This window comes from Danio rerio, chromosome 21, assembly GCF_052040795.2.
Source record: "Danio rerio strain M-AB ecotype USA chromosome 21, GRCz13ab, whole genome shotgun sequence".
Classification (NCBI taxonomy): Eukaryota; Metazoa; Chordata; class Actinopteri; order Cypriniformes; family Danionidae; genus Danio; species Danio rerio.
Genome location: NC_141041.1, coordinates 23,175,266 through 23,191,918, shown reverse-complemented (window position 1 = coordinate 23,191,918; position 16,653 = coordinate 23,175,266). Strand labels below are relative to the sequence as shown.

At 33.7% G+C, this 16,653-nt stretch overlaps 4 protein-coding genes across 8 annotated transcripts in view; 3 read left to right on the top strand and 1 right to left on the bottom strand.

Moving 5' to 3' along the window:
* Positions 1–16,653, top strand: part of LOC147838831 (odorant receptor 131-2-like) — a 1,093,102-nt gene that overhangs the window by 839,135 nt on the left and 237,314 nt on the right. The gene's annotated exons all lie outside the window — the stretch shown is intronic.
* Positions 5,777–7,601, top strand: defbl2 (defensin, beta-like 2). The gene is given in 3 exon segments (NM_001081554.2): positions 5,777–5,863; positions 6,053–6,170; positions 6,945–7,601. Coding segments are annotated over 3 exon segments (198 nt in total). The 5' UTR covers positions 5,777–5,805; the 3' UTR covers positions 6,967–7,601.
* On the top strand, positions 9,842–14,251 carry wdr73 (WD repeat domain 73). Of its 2 annotated transcripts, none has more exon segments than NM_001017646.2 (8): positions 9,842–10,038; positions 10,210–10,277; positions 10,382–10,467; positions 10,547–10,635; positions 11,765–11,829; positions 12,237–12,398; positions 12,480–12,848; positions 13,869–14,246. In NM_001017646.2, coding segments are annotated over 8 exon segments (1,131 nt in total). In that variant the 5' UTR covers positions 9,842–9,985; the 3' UTR covers positions 14,108–14,246.
* Positions 12,322–16,541, bottom strand: neu3.5 (sialidase 3 (membrane sialidase), tandem duplicate 5). 3 transcript variants are annotated; one of them, XR_015519338.1, is made up of 4 exons: positions 16,470–16,541; positions 15,907–16,169; positions 13,841–15,748; positions 12,322–12,727 (listed from the first exon to the last, which is right to left on the bottom strand). XR_015519338.1 is itself a non-coding variant. In XM_087299049.1 (3 exons), exons 2-3 carry the CDS (start codon positions 16,156–16,158, stop codon positions 14,804–14,806), a joined length of 1,197 nt encoding a protein of 398 aa, XP_087155175.1. In that variant the 5' UTR covers positions 16,159–16,169; positions 16,470–16,541; the 3' UTR covers positions 12,322–14,803.

The window sequence follows — 16,653 nt, the reverse complement described above, 5'->3', positions numbered from 1 at the left end:
TAGTGCTGTCCCATTTCTGAGGGTTACATTTTGAAGCCCTTCCCCTTCACACAAGGCCAAGGGGAAGGGGAAGGGGTAAAAGTACAAAAAAAGAATTGGCATTGGGCCTAACGGGCTCACTTTTTAAAGCAAAATTGTATTAGCAAAGCTGATGCTTTTTCAGGCATTGGTTAATTGTGATATTTTGCTTCTACAAGACTACTTAAAATAAAACATCCTAAATACATTTATAAGCAGGGCCGGAACAAGCTGAACTGCCGCTCTAGACAACAGACGATCACGCCGGCCTCAATCCGAAAGTGAAAATGAAAGTGACCAGTTAACAAATTAAGAACCGGGGGTAGGCTGGGGGACGGATATAACTTAGGACGCGGGTGTAAGGTGTCATGGGCGCCGCCCTCTCTGTTCTGGCACCTAGGTCGCCTCTATGGACGTGCTGGCCCTGCTTGTAAGTGTTAATTTTATTGTACCTTATCTATATGCATCAGTACATGTCAATACCTAAATGTAAAAATTAAGCCATAAAAGCTTCAAAATTGGTGAACGAAATTAGATAATAGCTTTAAACCTAGTTTTATTCAATGGTCATGGCTGTTTCTCCTCATTCGTTCTTCAACGGTCTTGTCTCCTTGTGTTTTCTTGAAACGTCATCATAGGCTGCCAAAGTTCAGTTCCAATACTCAAAACCGTAAGAAAAGAGTACGCATGAAACTTCACGGATGTGTTCTTGATATCGAGGACGCATTGATGCAGACTTGAGCACCGAACTTGCTTTGGAAGTCCAAGTCGTTGCGAGTGGAGGTGGAAAGTGATGCGTTTTATTTATATTTATTATTAAAGTTCAGAGATGTAACTTATTTACTTCAGGAGTTTCCCTAAATGAAACCGTGAATATAAACATTACCATGGACATCTTAATGAAGGAATAAACACATTAATGGTGTTTGTTTGCTGATATTCAAACAAATATAAAAATCTATTTTATTTGTATTGTGCAATGTATATTTATAATGTTTTATGCATAGTATACATTTTGAAAAGGGGAAAAACAGTAAATCGTTGTATAAATGCTCTGATGTTTAAATTATATTCCCTGCAAAACATGTCAAGTTCTTGTGACCATCAGGAAGAACACAGCATCTCATTTCTCACAGGACGCGTTCTCTGCCCTCGCGGTCCTCCGAGTTCGTTCTTCAGAGGACACCTGGCAAGACCGATCTCCACCAGAATGCAAGTCAGTTCTCTGCGTTCTTGAAATTGAGAAACAGACAATATTTTTGTCCTAGAAGTTCATGAAAAACTGCATGTTTAAATATTAGGTCATTCTAATTAGGTCATGCTAATTTGTGTTTTAAGTATTTAAAAAGAAATCTCTTTAACACTATTCACATGTCGTTTTCTTTTAGAGACTGTTTTTGTTAAAACTTTTTTTTTTCACAGTAACTTCAATCAGTAAGCACTTGAGGCAACAGTACATACAATGCTTAACTCTAGATTTAGATTTCGCATCCTTCCTTGCTCTGCCATTTTGAAATGTCATGTACCATTTTATGAAGCACTGTTGGATCTGACTGTTTTATAATAGAGTGAAATGACAGAGGTTCCATATGCTGTCATAAAACTAATTTAGAGAACCCCCCCCCCCCCCCCCCCACACACACACACACACACACAAACATCTGAGTATACGTTTTACTCCCTCCAAATTCATTTTTGTGCTTTTGTGCTCATCTTTTACCCATATAAAACAAGACAAATCGTGAAACAACAAAACTGGACAGTCTAAGATGAAAGGTGATGCAACATTTTGTGACAAGTTTAATGGTGTAGTTGGTGGATCCCAAGTGGACAAAATTTAAGCCCTGCATATTTTTTTTTTTTTTTTGCTTTTTTGAAAAGCCACAAATGCTTAAAGGGACAGTTCACCCAGAAATAAAAACTTACTCATCATTTACACTCCCTCAAGTACTTTCAATTTTAGTTCAACTATTTATTTAATCTGAAAAGAATAAAAAACATTTTATATACAAACTCAAACATAAAGACGTGGAAAGAAATAAGCGACAGAAATCATCATTCACATGTCATTAAAAGATATTGTGTGTGGCATAATAGTCTGCATTGTGGGAACTTTGAACTGAAACTCGTGAATCATTGTATTGACATTTACCAACTGCTGCAGGAAAAAAGCTCTGGAGCCAAAACTACAATATATGACAAACAATACTGTTACATCATTTCATGCAGTCATAATTGCAGCTTGACTGACAGGAGGGATTCTCTTTTCTGTTGTAGCTTTGTCTATGAGTGTGTGAACAAAAAGTCGCCTCAGTATCCTCAGGGATTCATCATCACACAACATTTTGTCAAAGCACACATTGAACAAAATGCTTTTTTAAACCCATCCTTGTGTTAAAAACTCTCTCACACAGACTAGTCTGATTTTACAGTGGCTCCTTGTGGCGTTTGCAGAAAAGCTCAGTATCTTTTTGCTTGTTATGGATTAGCATGTCCTCATTAGCACGAGACCCTCCTCAGATTTGATGGGGATTGCATTCTGAACGCAAGGTCAATTGCACTCTCATTGTCACGAGGCACTTCAACCTTCACCACGGTATATCAGGAAGCCGTTGGCACCATTTTTTATTTCTTTTATGTAGGGCAGTATGTGGGAGATCCAGTCTCCATGGTTTTGCCTTTCTGAAATAAAGAGTCTAAAAACACATGACCACTTCCCAGAATACAGACAGCTTAAAAGCCTGTCACATAGCATAATTATCTATATTATGTATAATTTTCCACAGCAGCAAGGCAAAGTCAGAAACAAAGTGTTGTTAACCACATGCAGGTGAAGTTTTAAACCCATATTTTTTCCCCCAACATGAATCCAAAAACTATACAGTTATTCATTTCAAATCTCTCGAATGTCCCTCTCTTTCTCAGAAGGAACATGTTTTTGTATTTGGTTCCTTCATAATGGCCTTGTGATGCATTAGATGACGCACATTAGAAAAAGGCTAATAATGCCGTGACCCATTTTCACTCTTTATACCAACTTAACTCGTTTTGTGCGATATTCTAAAGGTGGTTTTACCCTCTTTCCGGGGAACAATGTGAGAACCGTGAATAATGTGCTTTAATAACAGATAAGACTGTTCGATTGCTATCATGAACACTTCAAAGAAGCGAGCTACAATTTCAGAAGAAAGAAATGAAAGGACTGCTAAGATCAGTGGTCGCTTTTAATGACAGGCTATAATAAAAACAAAATCTTGTTTTGCCAGTGTGTTATAAGCTATTGTTGTCTTTCTTTTCAAGGAGTTATATGTTCCTATAATTTTGGAGGAATTTAGATGTAGCCTACAATTGTATCAGTCAGGGGGTCTGTCAGTTCAGCCAATCAATCAGTTTATCAAAACCATTATTAGCATCTAAGATCACAAGTTCACATAACATAATTCTGCAACTCTTTCTTTCCAAAATACAGATCAGATTTAAATGATATCAATAGGCCTACAGGCTTTCAAGGAACTGTTCAAGGAAGGTTTGCAATCAGATCTATTCTTATAAATAAATAAAGGTATTAACACAGAAATTCTAATGAATTTTGAAAACTAATAAGGCCTAAATATTGGTTTATTTTTTATCCTGGCCATAACTTATTGACGTTCAAGGATATCTCTCCTTCGCTTTTAATATTGCAGTGCCATCTGCTGGGGATAAACAATAAAAGATTCAACATAACCATGTGTGTTGATATTCTTTTTTAACATCCATCATGGACAAGATCTACTTGTTTTACTCTCCAGTTATTGTATTGTATACTATTAGAATATAAATAATAGCCATATTTGACAGAATGATAAATCCATGTTATATTACTTTTTTTAAATTAATAGTATTAACACTATTGTTGCTGATATGATTATTATTGTTGCTATTATTATTAGATTAGTCAGTACAAACAAAAGAACAAAATAACATAAGATCACCCATAAAAATTACTACACACCAATGAGTATGTTAGGGGAACAACGTCTAAAAAACATTTTTTTAAAAAACATCAAAACATACAATTTACTTGACATTTTGTAGTTTATTTATTTATTTAAACATCTCATTTTAATGTACATGTATAATCTTTCTATTCTTGAAGATGCTGACAACATAACTGAGTGTTTGTTGACAACACTTTTATTTTAATGATTATAACTGCTTAATAAAACTTTTGTATTAAAATATACTATCTATATTCACTGAGAAGTTTGAATAAAGAGAATAGTGAGACATGAACAGTAAAAAAGTTTTTTTCAGTAGAAATTGAGGTAGGCCCATACTGTATGTCACTATGTTATTGTAATTATGTTTGTTTTGCAATAAAGAGGCCTTTTTGTAACCTTTGTGCACTGTTCAAATTCACTTTTGTTATGTTAGGGATGAAAACATCCACTGAATTAAACTGTTGTAAAAATACATCCGATAATTTTTTTTTCTAAATTTTCTCCCTAATTTACTGTTGGTAGCTGTTTTTGTTCCATTGATTTACAACCACATTTGACGATGCATAAATACACAGTCTTTGTTTTTTTTTCACTCTATGTAGTTGATAGACTGCTGAGATGCATATTTTGATTTTCTCAGACACATCAAAGTAAATGCACAAAGGTCACTCTCACATACTTAGAGACACACTTTAATTTGTTATTATACTCCATATAAAATACATAAACTAAGCTTTTTTAGCACAATCCTATTTAAAGGGTTAATGGTGCCAACTGATGATCCATTTAATTATTCATTTTCTTTTTCGGCTTAGTCCCTTTATAAATCTGGAGTCACCACAGTGGAATGAAACACCAACTTATCCAGCATATGTTTTATGTAGCAGATGCCCTTCCAGCTGCAACCCATCACTGGGAAACATCCATACACATTCATACACTAGGACAATTTAGCTTACCCAATCGTGCTACCCACTGCGCCACCATGACTTCCCAAATAATGATCAAAAATTACAAATTGTACCTCTTCCCAACAAACCACCAACAAACTAAAATGTATGATTATATGGTGTCATGGTTTTTGTTTTCTAAAAATGTGATTATAATGAGTCAATGTATGGCAAAAACAGCCACCAACAGTAAATTAGGGAAAAAAAATGAAAATGAATCAAAAACAAAGCATCAAAGGCAATGTTGTTTCACATGTCCAAGAATTTGATAAAAGATTTTTAAAAATCCAGCACACAATTACATTTTATATTGATAATACGTTATTTTGTGTGTCTTTTTCACCAAATTAGTTACATCATTTAGAAATCTGGCTATTAAAGAGATAAAATTCTTTAATTTTCAAAACAAGTTAGTAGTTTTGATCAGGACTAAGGTTGATTAAAAGATTTATGCAAAAGAAATGTAAAAAAAAATAATTTGATGCAATTTTAATTCAGTGGAAAGGGTAGTAATCTGCAAAATGCAAAGAGTGTATCGTTGAGTTTTAAAAAAAAATTCAAAGCATTTTCTCAAATTATGTGTAATGTGTCAAAAACATCGTAAAACAATGTGGTCATGTTCCTAACAATTATTTTAAGATGATATAAATCAATAGCAAACTCTGATAAATTTAATACAAGCAGCTTTTCCAGGCTATAAATCAGTTTCCCTTTAAGATTTCTCTTTATTTAATATAAATATGTGCAGTTTATTCAGATCCAGATCCACTGGACTCCTCCCATAGGCCTCAAAGCTATAAATGAAACATCAGCAGTGCCATCAACACAGCCTAAGAGGCAAAGACTGTAAAACAATGAAGAAACTTGGCATGATTATCTTCATTACATTGCTTGCACTTTTTGCAGGGAATGGTAGGAGATTTGGGCTTTGGGTTTTGATTGAGTGTTTGTTTGTGCATAATGAACAATTAATATGAATTAAGAAAACCAAGTCTGTATTTTTTTAACCAGTTGCAGTATTAACATGGTAAATACTAACATTCATGTTTAACATTTAAATACACAACAGTACTTTAGTCATTTTGTTTACAATTTTTTTAGTGCATAATGCTGAAGTACAGATTCAGAATTGGACGTGTGGGTACGGAGGACTCTGTCGGCGCTTCTGTTTTGATCAAGAATATATTGTTGCTCACCATGGTTGTCCAAGAAGATACAGGTATGTTAATACAAAACAACAATAAATATGTATATATAGAACATTTTTTATACAAAAATATTTTCTTAAATTATATATAATTATATAATTATATATATATATATATATATATATGTGTGTGTGTGTGTGTGTGTGTGTGTGTGTGTGTGTGTGTGTGTGTGTGTGTGTGTATGTATGTATATGTATATATATATATATATATATATATATATATATATATATATATATATATATATATATATATATATAGACACACACACACACTTTCAGTAGTTCAATAATTTCCAGTTTAGTTTTCAATTTGTTTGTTAAAGAAGCCCCTTATGCTCTTTAAAATGCTGTAGTTTTGTTTCTTAATGTAAATGCTGTAAAAACTTAAATATTGTGAAATTTTTATAAAATTATAAATATGTTTTTTAACATATTACAAAATCTAAATGTATTCATTTGACTCCAAAGCTGAATTTATCATCATGCCTCATGATCCCTCAGAGACTTGGGTCACATAACAACAACAATGATAATAATAATAATAATAATAATAATAATAATAATAATAATAATAATAATAATAATAATAATAATAATAATAATAATAATAGTAAATCAATGTTAAAAATAGCTTTTTTGTGGAAACCTTTTACCCCTCAGGATCATCTCATGAGCAAAAAACAATAAATAAATAAATAAATAAATAACAGCATTTACTAAATTATACACCTTTTCTTCATCATATCTCATCATTCCTAACAATGGTTTATCTATTATTTACAGATGCTGTGCTGTGCGGTTTTAGCGAAAATTGATTGGCTTAAAAGGACATCATCAGAAGAATGACATTATAGTCCAATATGTTTATTTAGATGTCGCTATTTATCTTTATTCATTGTTAATATTGGGGGAAATATCAAAGAATTCTTTCAAAGAAATGAAAAAGAGTGTTCTTGTACAATAATGTCCTAAGTGATTAATCCGAAGCATGTAAGATTCAAAATACAAAGCAGATGAAGTAATGAGGTGTGGGACAGCGCAGTTACACAAGGGCACAGTATTTTAGCATAAAACATAAAGCTGATGGGCCTGCTAAAGCATGTCACCGTTGTAAATCCTGGATTACAATTAATACATGGTTCTTTTTCACGAGAGGCATGCCACACATTTCCAACATTAACTCTATTCAGTCTGTGTTTATGAAAGTCAAAGGATGGTCTGGTTTAAGTGAAGCCGGCTTTGCTCTGCATTGTAAATCCACTAGACAATAACACGTCCAATGAAGAGTCTGACCTAAATAGCTGTTGTGGAATGCTGCTTTTGTAAATGAAATGTTAGCCAACTGCTTTTACTCATGTCGTCTATCCCAAACTTTTTTGTTTCAGTTATTTACTGTCTTTTCTTTAAAAGACACAATAAACCGGGATCTGTGGTTTACAACTAGTCAGTTGTCATTTACTATGCGCTCAAATATGTTGTTATCTGACACAATACACATTTAACATTGTGCTTATATTATAAGCAAGGTCAAAAAGATCATAACTGGAGTGGCATTCTTAAGAAAGGCACTAAAATGATGCACTTAGATACTAATATGCACCTTTAAGGTAAAACAAAATGAATACCCAAGGCTCTAGATCAGGAGTGCTGCAGACTTCAGCTGCAACCTTGATCAAACACACCTGTCTTTAATTAGCAAGTGCATGTTCAGATTCAGTTGGTTTAGTGGTGTTTGGAGTTGGAGCTAAACTTTGCTGGAAGGTAGATCTCCAGAAATTAGGTTGAGCACTTCTGCTCTAGATAATACACAAAGGTCTTAAGAAGCAAAATAATTGATCTGTGCAATAAACTGCACATATCATTAATCCACAGCCTCAGGCAAAAAGCCCTCCAGGTCCTTCAGGACAGTTAACTATATAGGGCACAAGCTAAAATACGGCATAAATATTGCCTTAGTAAAAATATTATTAATACCTTCATATTAAAATTAATAAAGTATTGTATACTGATTTTCTTTAATATTTCATCAATTAAATGTAAGCTATGTAGAATCAACAAAATAGCTGCTTAACAGATCTGAATTTGAGAGTTGAGAGAAAGACGACTAGTTTACAATGTTGGTTTGATTTTTGCCCTTTTTATTTTTTTTGAAAATTGACAACATTTTTTAACAGTTACACACACTGGTGCAACATTACTGTCAGATTCAATAGTTGGCACATCATCATCTTACAATCTTTGTAAAGACCCGTCATTGGACTGTGCCTAGTAATTCATTTTCTTTTCGGCTTAGTCCCTTTATTAATCAGGGGTCGGCACAGTTAAATGAACCTCCAACTTATCCAGCATATGTTTTATGCAGTGGATGCCTTTCCAGCCGCAACTCAACACTGGGAACGCATTCTTGCATTCACACACAAGGCCAATTAAGCTTACTCAGTTCACCTATAGTGCATGTCTTTCGACTGTGGGGGAAACCAGAGCACCCGGAAGCAACCTACGCAAACACGAGAAGAACATGCAAACTCCACACAGAAATGCCAACTGACCCAGCCAGGGTTCAAACCAGCAACCTTCTTGCTGTGAGACGATCGTGCTACCCACTGCGTCACTGTGACGCCCTACTTCGTCTTTCTAATTGGTCTAGGAATGTCACTAAAAATAATTGTTTTTCCTAATTTTGGGATCAGAAGGAGGGCAGTGTAAATACGGTTTTTCCATTATTTTCCACAAGGCACTGCACAGTGTCTTTTTTCTTCAGAGCCATATCTGTGCTGTTCCTAGTAGCATAATGTCATTATTTACTTTCTACATATTATTTGTGGGCAAGATTTAAAAGGCAACAATGTAGGCAATCTTGCTTACAACATTCTCAGTGTAAGTCATAATTGCATGCATATTTGCTTGTAAGAATTAAAATAGTGAGTTGTCTACTTTTCATTCAAGATAAAGTAGTACATATGGGAAAACAAAACAACAAATATATAATAACAGAGAAAACAAAACAAAAGAGAAAATGAAAAACAAGTAGGCTACAAACGACTAGATTAAATTTATGGTAGGGTTATTATGGCACATTATGGGTATGAAATATACATCTATAAATCACTTATATATATATATATATATATATATATATATATATATATATATATATATATATATATATATATATATATATATATATATATATATTTTTTTTTTTTTTGTGTGTTTGGAAAGGAAAGGTTAAAAAAAAGAACTAATGTATCTACACAGCCTAACAAAAAGCAAGGACAAATAACTTACAGGTAAAAAAAAAAAAAAGAAAAATGAATGGCTTAATGACCAAAATTTTAGAATAACGAGAGAATTGATTTCTGAAACTTACATTATGTTTCATAATACTACTTCTTATATGTCAAAAGATGAAGAAAAGTTTGTTTTCACAGTCAGAGAAAGTTTCATTCTTGAATGAATTAACTCTCTCTTAAAGCCTTATGCCTTTCCTGACAGGCTGATGAAAAACCTTCTATGTTACAATTTCCCAAAGCTTGTGCGCATTTTAAATAAGAATTTTGGGTTATTTTATTATTATTTTTTTCTTCACTGTATGACAGAAATGTTCTAAATAATGCCCTGAAGAGGAGGATGCGAAACGAGCAACATATTTACATCGAGCAGCCAGGTGGCGCCAACTCAACTTAAGTCGTTTAAAACACATCAGAAGAACAGAAGAAAATGTCCCCGGAAATATTTCCCTTTTTTAATGTACGATGAATAAAAGCTGTGCGTTTATGTATTATCACAATTCTATGCTTTAATAAGTAAACGAACTATTTAGCATGGACATCTCCTCTGATGAATCTGACGACTGGTTTATGGAGTCTCTAAACGCGTGAGTCTGACAGCAGTAAACTTGCATTTGGTCACCTAATGTTAACATATTGGCTGTGTTTCAACATTCATAGTGTTTCCTTCATATAAATATTTTTTGTTTCAACAGTAATGTTTTTCCTACTTTAGCAGCATTTTGGGCACCAGTAACTCGGTTAATTTTTTATTTCAGATACAGAGACCTCCATCTGTTTCAACTCGAACATCCGACAAAAGTAATTGAGTGGATGGGTGACAAAAGTAAAGCATCTCTGAAGATCATTAAAATAAAATTGAATAAAATTTTAATCAAAAAAAGAAAAGAAAAAAATTATAAAGGCATTTATTCCCCCTCTTTTTTGCAGGTATTTGTGTAGCAGGATACACCGGAGCGAGAAGTGAAATTTTAGAGTTACTTCTACCTCTAAAGTTATATGCAGGAGACAATCAAGTAGGAAGAAATTCTATTCTCGTACATTTTTTAAATATGTTTTTCATTTCATTTAACTATGTGTTGGTCACTATTTTAGGGTCTTTGTGCAGAAAGAGACTTCAAGGTAAAGCATGGTGGCTTTTCAGAGGAACCTGTCGAGTGTTTGATACATATCCCAGGAACAAGGTAATGGCTGGATTTGGGTTTGTTCAAAAATGGAGATATTTACTTTCAAAGTGCTGGTTATTGGTGTGCATTAACCTGGTCATATAAATCTTTTTCAGTTAAAAATATTCTTTAAAGTCTCTTTAAAAAAAAAAAAAAAAAAAGGCTGCTAATCTTGGTTATTTAAATTAACAGTAAATTTTCATTTGTCTCTTTAATGACATGTGCTAATGGATTATTTGGTAACACTTATCAACGTTATTCATCGTAACCTAGCTACTCATTGAGTATGTTTACATGAACACCAATAATCTGATTTTAATACGATTTATAAAATACTTAGATTAGGAGTCTACTATTTAAACAGCGATTTCTGATTACCATATTCCGATTAGCTTGTAATCGAACTAAATAGAAATCAAATTAAGACACGTGGAGTATGCCGATATAAGTCGCATTATTAAAGTGCAGTACAGACATGTAAACACCTTGATCAAACGATTACTGTCATTTAGGTTTTTCACCGTATTTTGCAACAGGATAGTCTACACACACATGTTTGTTTGACACTACTCTCTGCACCTACTGAGAGTGAAAGACCTCAGACACCTGCATCAAATGCTGAGGTTTTTTCCCCATATGGTGTGTGATATTAAATTCCATTAAAACTACTCTCTTGTTTGTCATGGAGGGCATGCATGAAATGTTTCTGAATGAAAGTGATAGTGCCAAACTGCAGTTAAAGTCGACAAATTAAAGATGAAACACCCGAAATTACATGAAACTCCAGAGGATATGTGAATAGCGTGGTGACACAATTAATCGAATTATGTGCTGTAACGTGTAAAACGGGATCATGACAGGAACATCAAAAAGAAACTCATATAAACATCTTAATTATGTTATTGTCGTGTTCAGATTAAGGCAAATAGTTTGATCACTGATGTCCATGTAAACGTAGTCACTGATGAAAATAATTGTCAACAGCAGTAAAGTTATTGTGAATGTTTTTCTATGCTCTTTTTTTCAGATCTGTTTTGCTTCGTGCATATGAAACTTATTTTATTAAATTAATCACATTTAGCACTGTTTTCACCCCAGCCCAGAGTTTTTTCTATTTCTTTACATAATATCAGCTGTTCTTTTACAGGTGTTTGGTCACTAGTGGAAATTCTAATACACTGCAGATTTGGGACATTGGAGGTGATGACAGTGGTAGGAATTTCAATTTATGTTTTGAGTAAATTGATAATTACCACAAACTACGTGTCATGTAATAATAATAATTAAAAAAAAAAACTTTATCATTAAGCATTTATTTATAGAAAATGACAGTATAGGCCAATATGAAATATTCCATGTTTTCAAACCTTAAAATCTGGAAAAAAATAATATAATTATTCTGACTTTAACTGTACATGTAGATAGCTAATAAATAGATGATTTTTAAAAATATTTAAGATGTAAAAACCCTGAATATTTTACATTGACCTGTCGTCAAGAAATGGGCAAAAATATTTTCTTATTTTAAAATGTTATCAGATTTTTAAAAATTAGTTTTTAAGCAATACTGGATTTTTCTATTCATGGACCATTTCAAATTTAACCTGATTTTTCAACAGATGTTATAAAAATGACCAGAGTCATAAACCTCAAGAGCCCATCAGCAAAAGGCAGTAAAATAACACCTGGATTCACAGACAGTCCAACAGTTCTTCATGGTTCTTGTATAAGTGACATACAGCTGACAGAGATTGCAACAGGACGAGTTCTGCATACAGTAGGTAATATCAGAAAAAAATACTTATATATAAAAGCTACTTTTATAGCTCTTTTCAAATTCTTTATTATTTTTTATTTTTTAGGAAAAGAGTCCTCAGATTCAGTGAGTGGCTTACAGTTTGTGAATGCTTTTGTGTTCCTCATCTGTTCAACCAATGGTGCTTTACTCCTTGGTGACACGAGAGATCCCTCGACTTGTCATTATCCTCTGGAAGAGAGTAACAGTGGTTTGCGCTGGTCATTTGGGCTGAGGAGTGACAGCTCTCAGTCAGAACCTTCCTGTTGTAAAGTAGCAAGACTGTCTTCTTCCGGTCACATGCTTCTCTCTGATCTAAGAGATTTAAAGAGTCCTTTTTGTCAAACTCAAATAAAGGTCCCACAAAGTGCATCAAAGAACCACTTTATGAACATTTCTTGGGCCCCCGTTCTCGACAAATGTCTGTCTGTGTCAGGTCAGTAGAAAATGCATACATTTTTACTTTTTCATATAAGGAACATACACTTTTAGTCTTTTAATATTTTATTTGCAGTAAAGCATTCTGTATTTAGCGTTTAGAACAAGTTTGAATAACCTTAACAGCAGTTTATGGATAGCAAACATCCAGACACTTTCTGTTGAGATAGCTCTTTATATATGTAATATGTAAATATATCCCATTCATATCCGCTCAAAAACTAAATAAACATGCAAATAAAATTACAGCAGTGAGAATGCAGCTGTTTAAGATAGTATCTGATAATAGCTGTGTGGATGTTTTTATAAGCTCTGTAATATAGCATTTCAATTCATTAACTTCATATTTATTTATTTAGCATTATATATAGTGGTTTGTGTTAAACAAACAGCTTTTCAATTGTGTTGTTTCTAAAAAGATTTACATTTTAAATTTGTGCTATTGACCTTAATTGTCAATGCGGAAGTGCGTTCGTTTTTGCGATTGTTTTAGAACTACCGATTCAACTTCCGTTGTTTATGAAAGAAATGCTAGGAACAGAAAACGCTCTACAAACAAGTGTTTGCATGATTATACAGAAAAAAATAGAATAATTTATTAAGAAAATATCAGTTTGCAACATCAAGCAGCAAAACTTGCTGTTGTAAATGTCTAAAAATTAATGGAAGTGAATGAGACCGGAAATCTTCAAATGGCTGCGCTCACTCGTATGCAGAGAATAAGGTGAATAAAGCTCCTTGACACTGTGCTTTACTCATCTCAATTCCTGCTACAAAAGAAATGAATTAAAAATGTTGTGTAATTGTTTACTTACTTGTAAACAACACTACCAGATGAAGCCAACTTTTTTAAAAAGTTTGCTTTAACAAGCTGTTTGCAATCCCCATTTTTTATTATTATTTAAAATGATTACACATTAGTGTGTTTTAAAATTTAGAAAGGTATTTGGATTTAGTAATATTTACAAATATGAATCTCTTGTTACTCACTGATGACAATATGTTTTCTGTTGGGAAGGGTTCGATGGAACAGTTCACATCTACAACACGAACAATTGGAGCACTGAATCATCGAGTCCTCAGCCAATTTTTTCACACCGAGGTCATGAAATGTCACAGGAAGCAAAATCCAGCACTTCCCCAGCTGTGGTCACCGCTCATTCTTGGCATCCATCTCGACCAAAAACTCTTCTCTCAGCAGCTACAGATGGATCTCTGCATGTGTGGGACTGGGTGGACAAAATCACTGACAGATGATCTTGATCAGTAGAAAAAAACTATTGTGTAATGATACAAGATGGATTTTTGTCTTTTTAAAGATTTTGTGAAGTAATTTACAGCCTGAGTACAATGTTTGCAAACCAAGAATTAATAAATAACTCTGTCTTTGAGTTTTGACAATAGTAGTTATTATTATACTTTGTTGTTTCTGTTTGGTGAAATCCATCAGCAAATGATTTTAGATCATTTCTTGGAAGAGTTATTGATTCATTAAAATGGGTGTGACATTCAGGAATGAAGTAAATAGGTCACTTTAAAAGGGAACCACTGGATCATTGGTTCACCCTATTATTTCAAAACTTGCAATCATTCAGAAATGAATACTGCAGTGTTTTATTTTTATTATTGATACTGATACAGTCTTGTTGTCGCTTATAAGACTAGTCTCACTCTTTGGATTTTAAAAAACACATTTCTATTGTCTTTTTGACATTCTGAGGCACCTGATAATGTCTCAATGTGAAAATGAGTTTTTTTTTTTATCCGTCAAAATATATATGTTAGAATAATATGGAGAAAGACCTAAAGTGGTTATATAAATTGGCTGGTCTATATAAGTCAAATCTGAGTTCAAACTCTTGAATGAAATTCTATATCATGTTAATATTTTGATTATTTTAATGGTTTAATGTCACATTTGTGATTACATGTGCTGTTTTAGCTGTAATTTAATCAATTCTGTTTAGTAAATTTGGTAATTTGTAATTTTTCGGCCTTGTCATCTTTCTGTTCAAACAGGATAAAGCCTATTCCTTCAAGCTCACTTTTCTCTCCACATTCCATGAGATAGGCAAAGTGTTTTCCATCCCCACACTGAGTCAGATCACTGTATCCACTTGGACCCTCATGCAGAATCACAGGATTACCCCATCCAGACAAGTCACTCGCGCATTTATTTAAGTATATGCCAAGGGTTAATCGATTGGTTGCATTGGTTGGGTGGCAGTATAGCAGCCATGTTTTTTCAGATGCTTGATCAGGGGTAAAACTCAACACGCTTCCTTGGCAACCATTTCCAGTCTCTATCAGTTTATTTACAGATGAAGACGTGTCAAAATCTGTTCCTTTACTTTCACTTAGAGCCTGGACCCTGTAGTGAATTGTGCTTCGAGCATTGCAGTAAAGTTTACTGTTGCCTTCATCATCGATGATCTCAGCCATCTGACATTCATTTGAAGGTAGACCATTCATACACTTTCCGATATGCCAAGTGCTCCCTTTATCATCACTGTAGATTGCAAATGCATGCGATGTGGGTGGATTTTCTGAGGTGAAATAATACGTGTACGCTGGGATAATCAGTCTGTCACTCTTCATCTGAATTCCATGTCCTGGTCCAACAGCAAAGGTGGCCCAGTTCTTCACCTGCTCACCGATCACATCTGCTGTCAAATCAGTAACAGCACTCCAGGTTTCACCAGTGTCCTTACTGGTTATGTAACAAAGGCGTGCCTGATTCTTTTTCTCGTTTTTTTGTTGCTGTTCAGAGACCCCAACAGGGACACAAATGAAAAACAGAAAGAGGGTTTTGGACTTTCTCTCATAGACCGGACATGGATTCATGCTGCGGTGGTTTGGGAGACAAGCTGACGTAAACACCTGTTGACCACTGACCCACTTCAATAAAATATAAAAAAAACATGAAATAATGACTCAGTCATGCCTTTCACAATCAAATTAATTTCAGATTGAGTAAATCCACAAATCTACAAAATTTTTAAGTAGCTAAAGGAACAGACAAAAAATAAAATAAAAATTGAATGATTCTGATGTACCTTAACTGGATTATTGTCATTCTTCCACAATCCTTTTCTCATCACAAGCAATTCTGCATCTGTGTCACTTGGGGTTTTCCGCCTTTCAGCAAAGGCAAGGAAGGTTTGTTTATCACTGATATATATGAGAGCTGGAATCCTGTAGGTCACTTGTTTTTTACATTGAGGCAGTTCCTGTTTGAATAATATTGATATTTCGGGAGGAGCTGAATAGCTTGATGGATGGCGTGACAGGCAACAGCAACCCATCATTATATTTTACCCTATTAACAGAATGAATAGTTAAAGTATCAGTAACACTTTGGCATATATACACTTATATCACATTAAAAACATATTAATGAGATTGAGTTGCCTTGATCAAAGCTGGACATGCTCATCAACCATCTACAGCATACACTACAAGCTTTAAATTAATCATTAATACTTAAATTAATTTCTAATTTAATTAAAAGGTTAATTAAATTGCAACTCAACTTGCAGAATAATACAAATTAAGATCTTCTACAAATCAATTTATTCTATTGAAAATTAGTCAATAAACTACCAGATGTAATACTCACAGATACGATCCTTCCTGTAGCAGCAACAGTTGAGTTTCCCTGAAAGTTGACTGCTCGAGCCCCTTGTAATGTGACCCACCCAGACTGTGCTTCCTTTATTTATAGTATTAAATATAGGGACAGAGGAAATTGACCAAATTTGGTCATTACACTTTTAAAAATCAGCTCATTTTACCCTTTGTTC

What these genes read in the sequence shown, in the direction of transcription:
- neu3.5 (XM_087299049.1), bottom strand. Translation starts at nt 16,158, where the DNA reads ATGATGGGTTGCTGTTGCCTGTCACGCCATCCATCAAGCTATTCAGCT. An exon ending in ATGACAATAATCCAGTTAAG is followed by an intron (nt 15,749 to 15,906) that starts GTACATCAGAAT and finishes ATTTTATTGAAG; the next exon opens with TGGGTCAGTGGTCAACAGGT.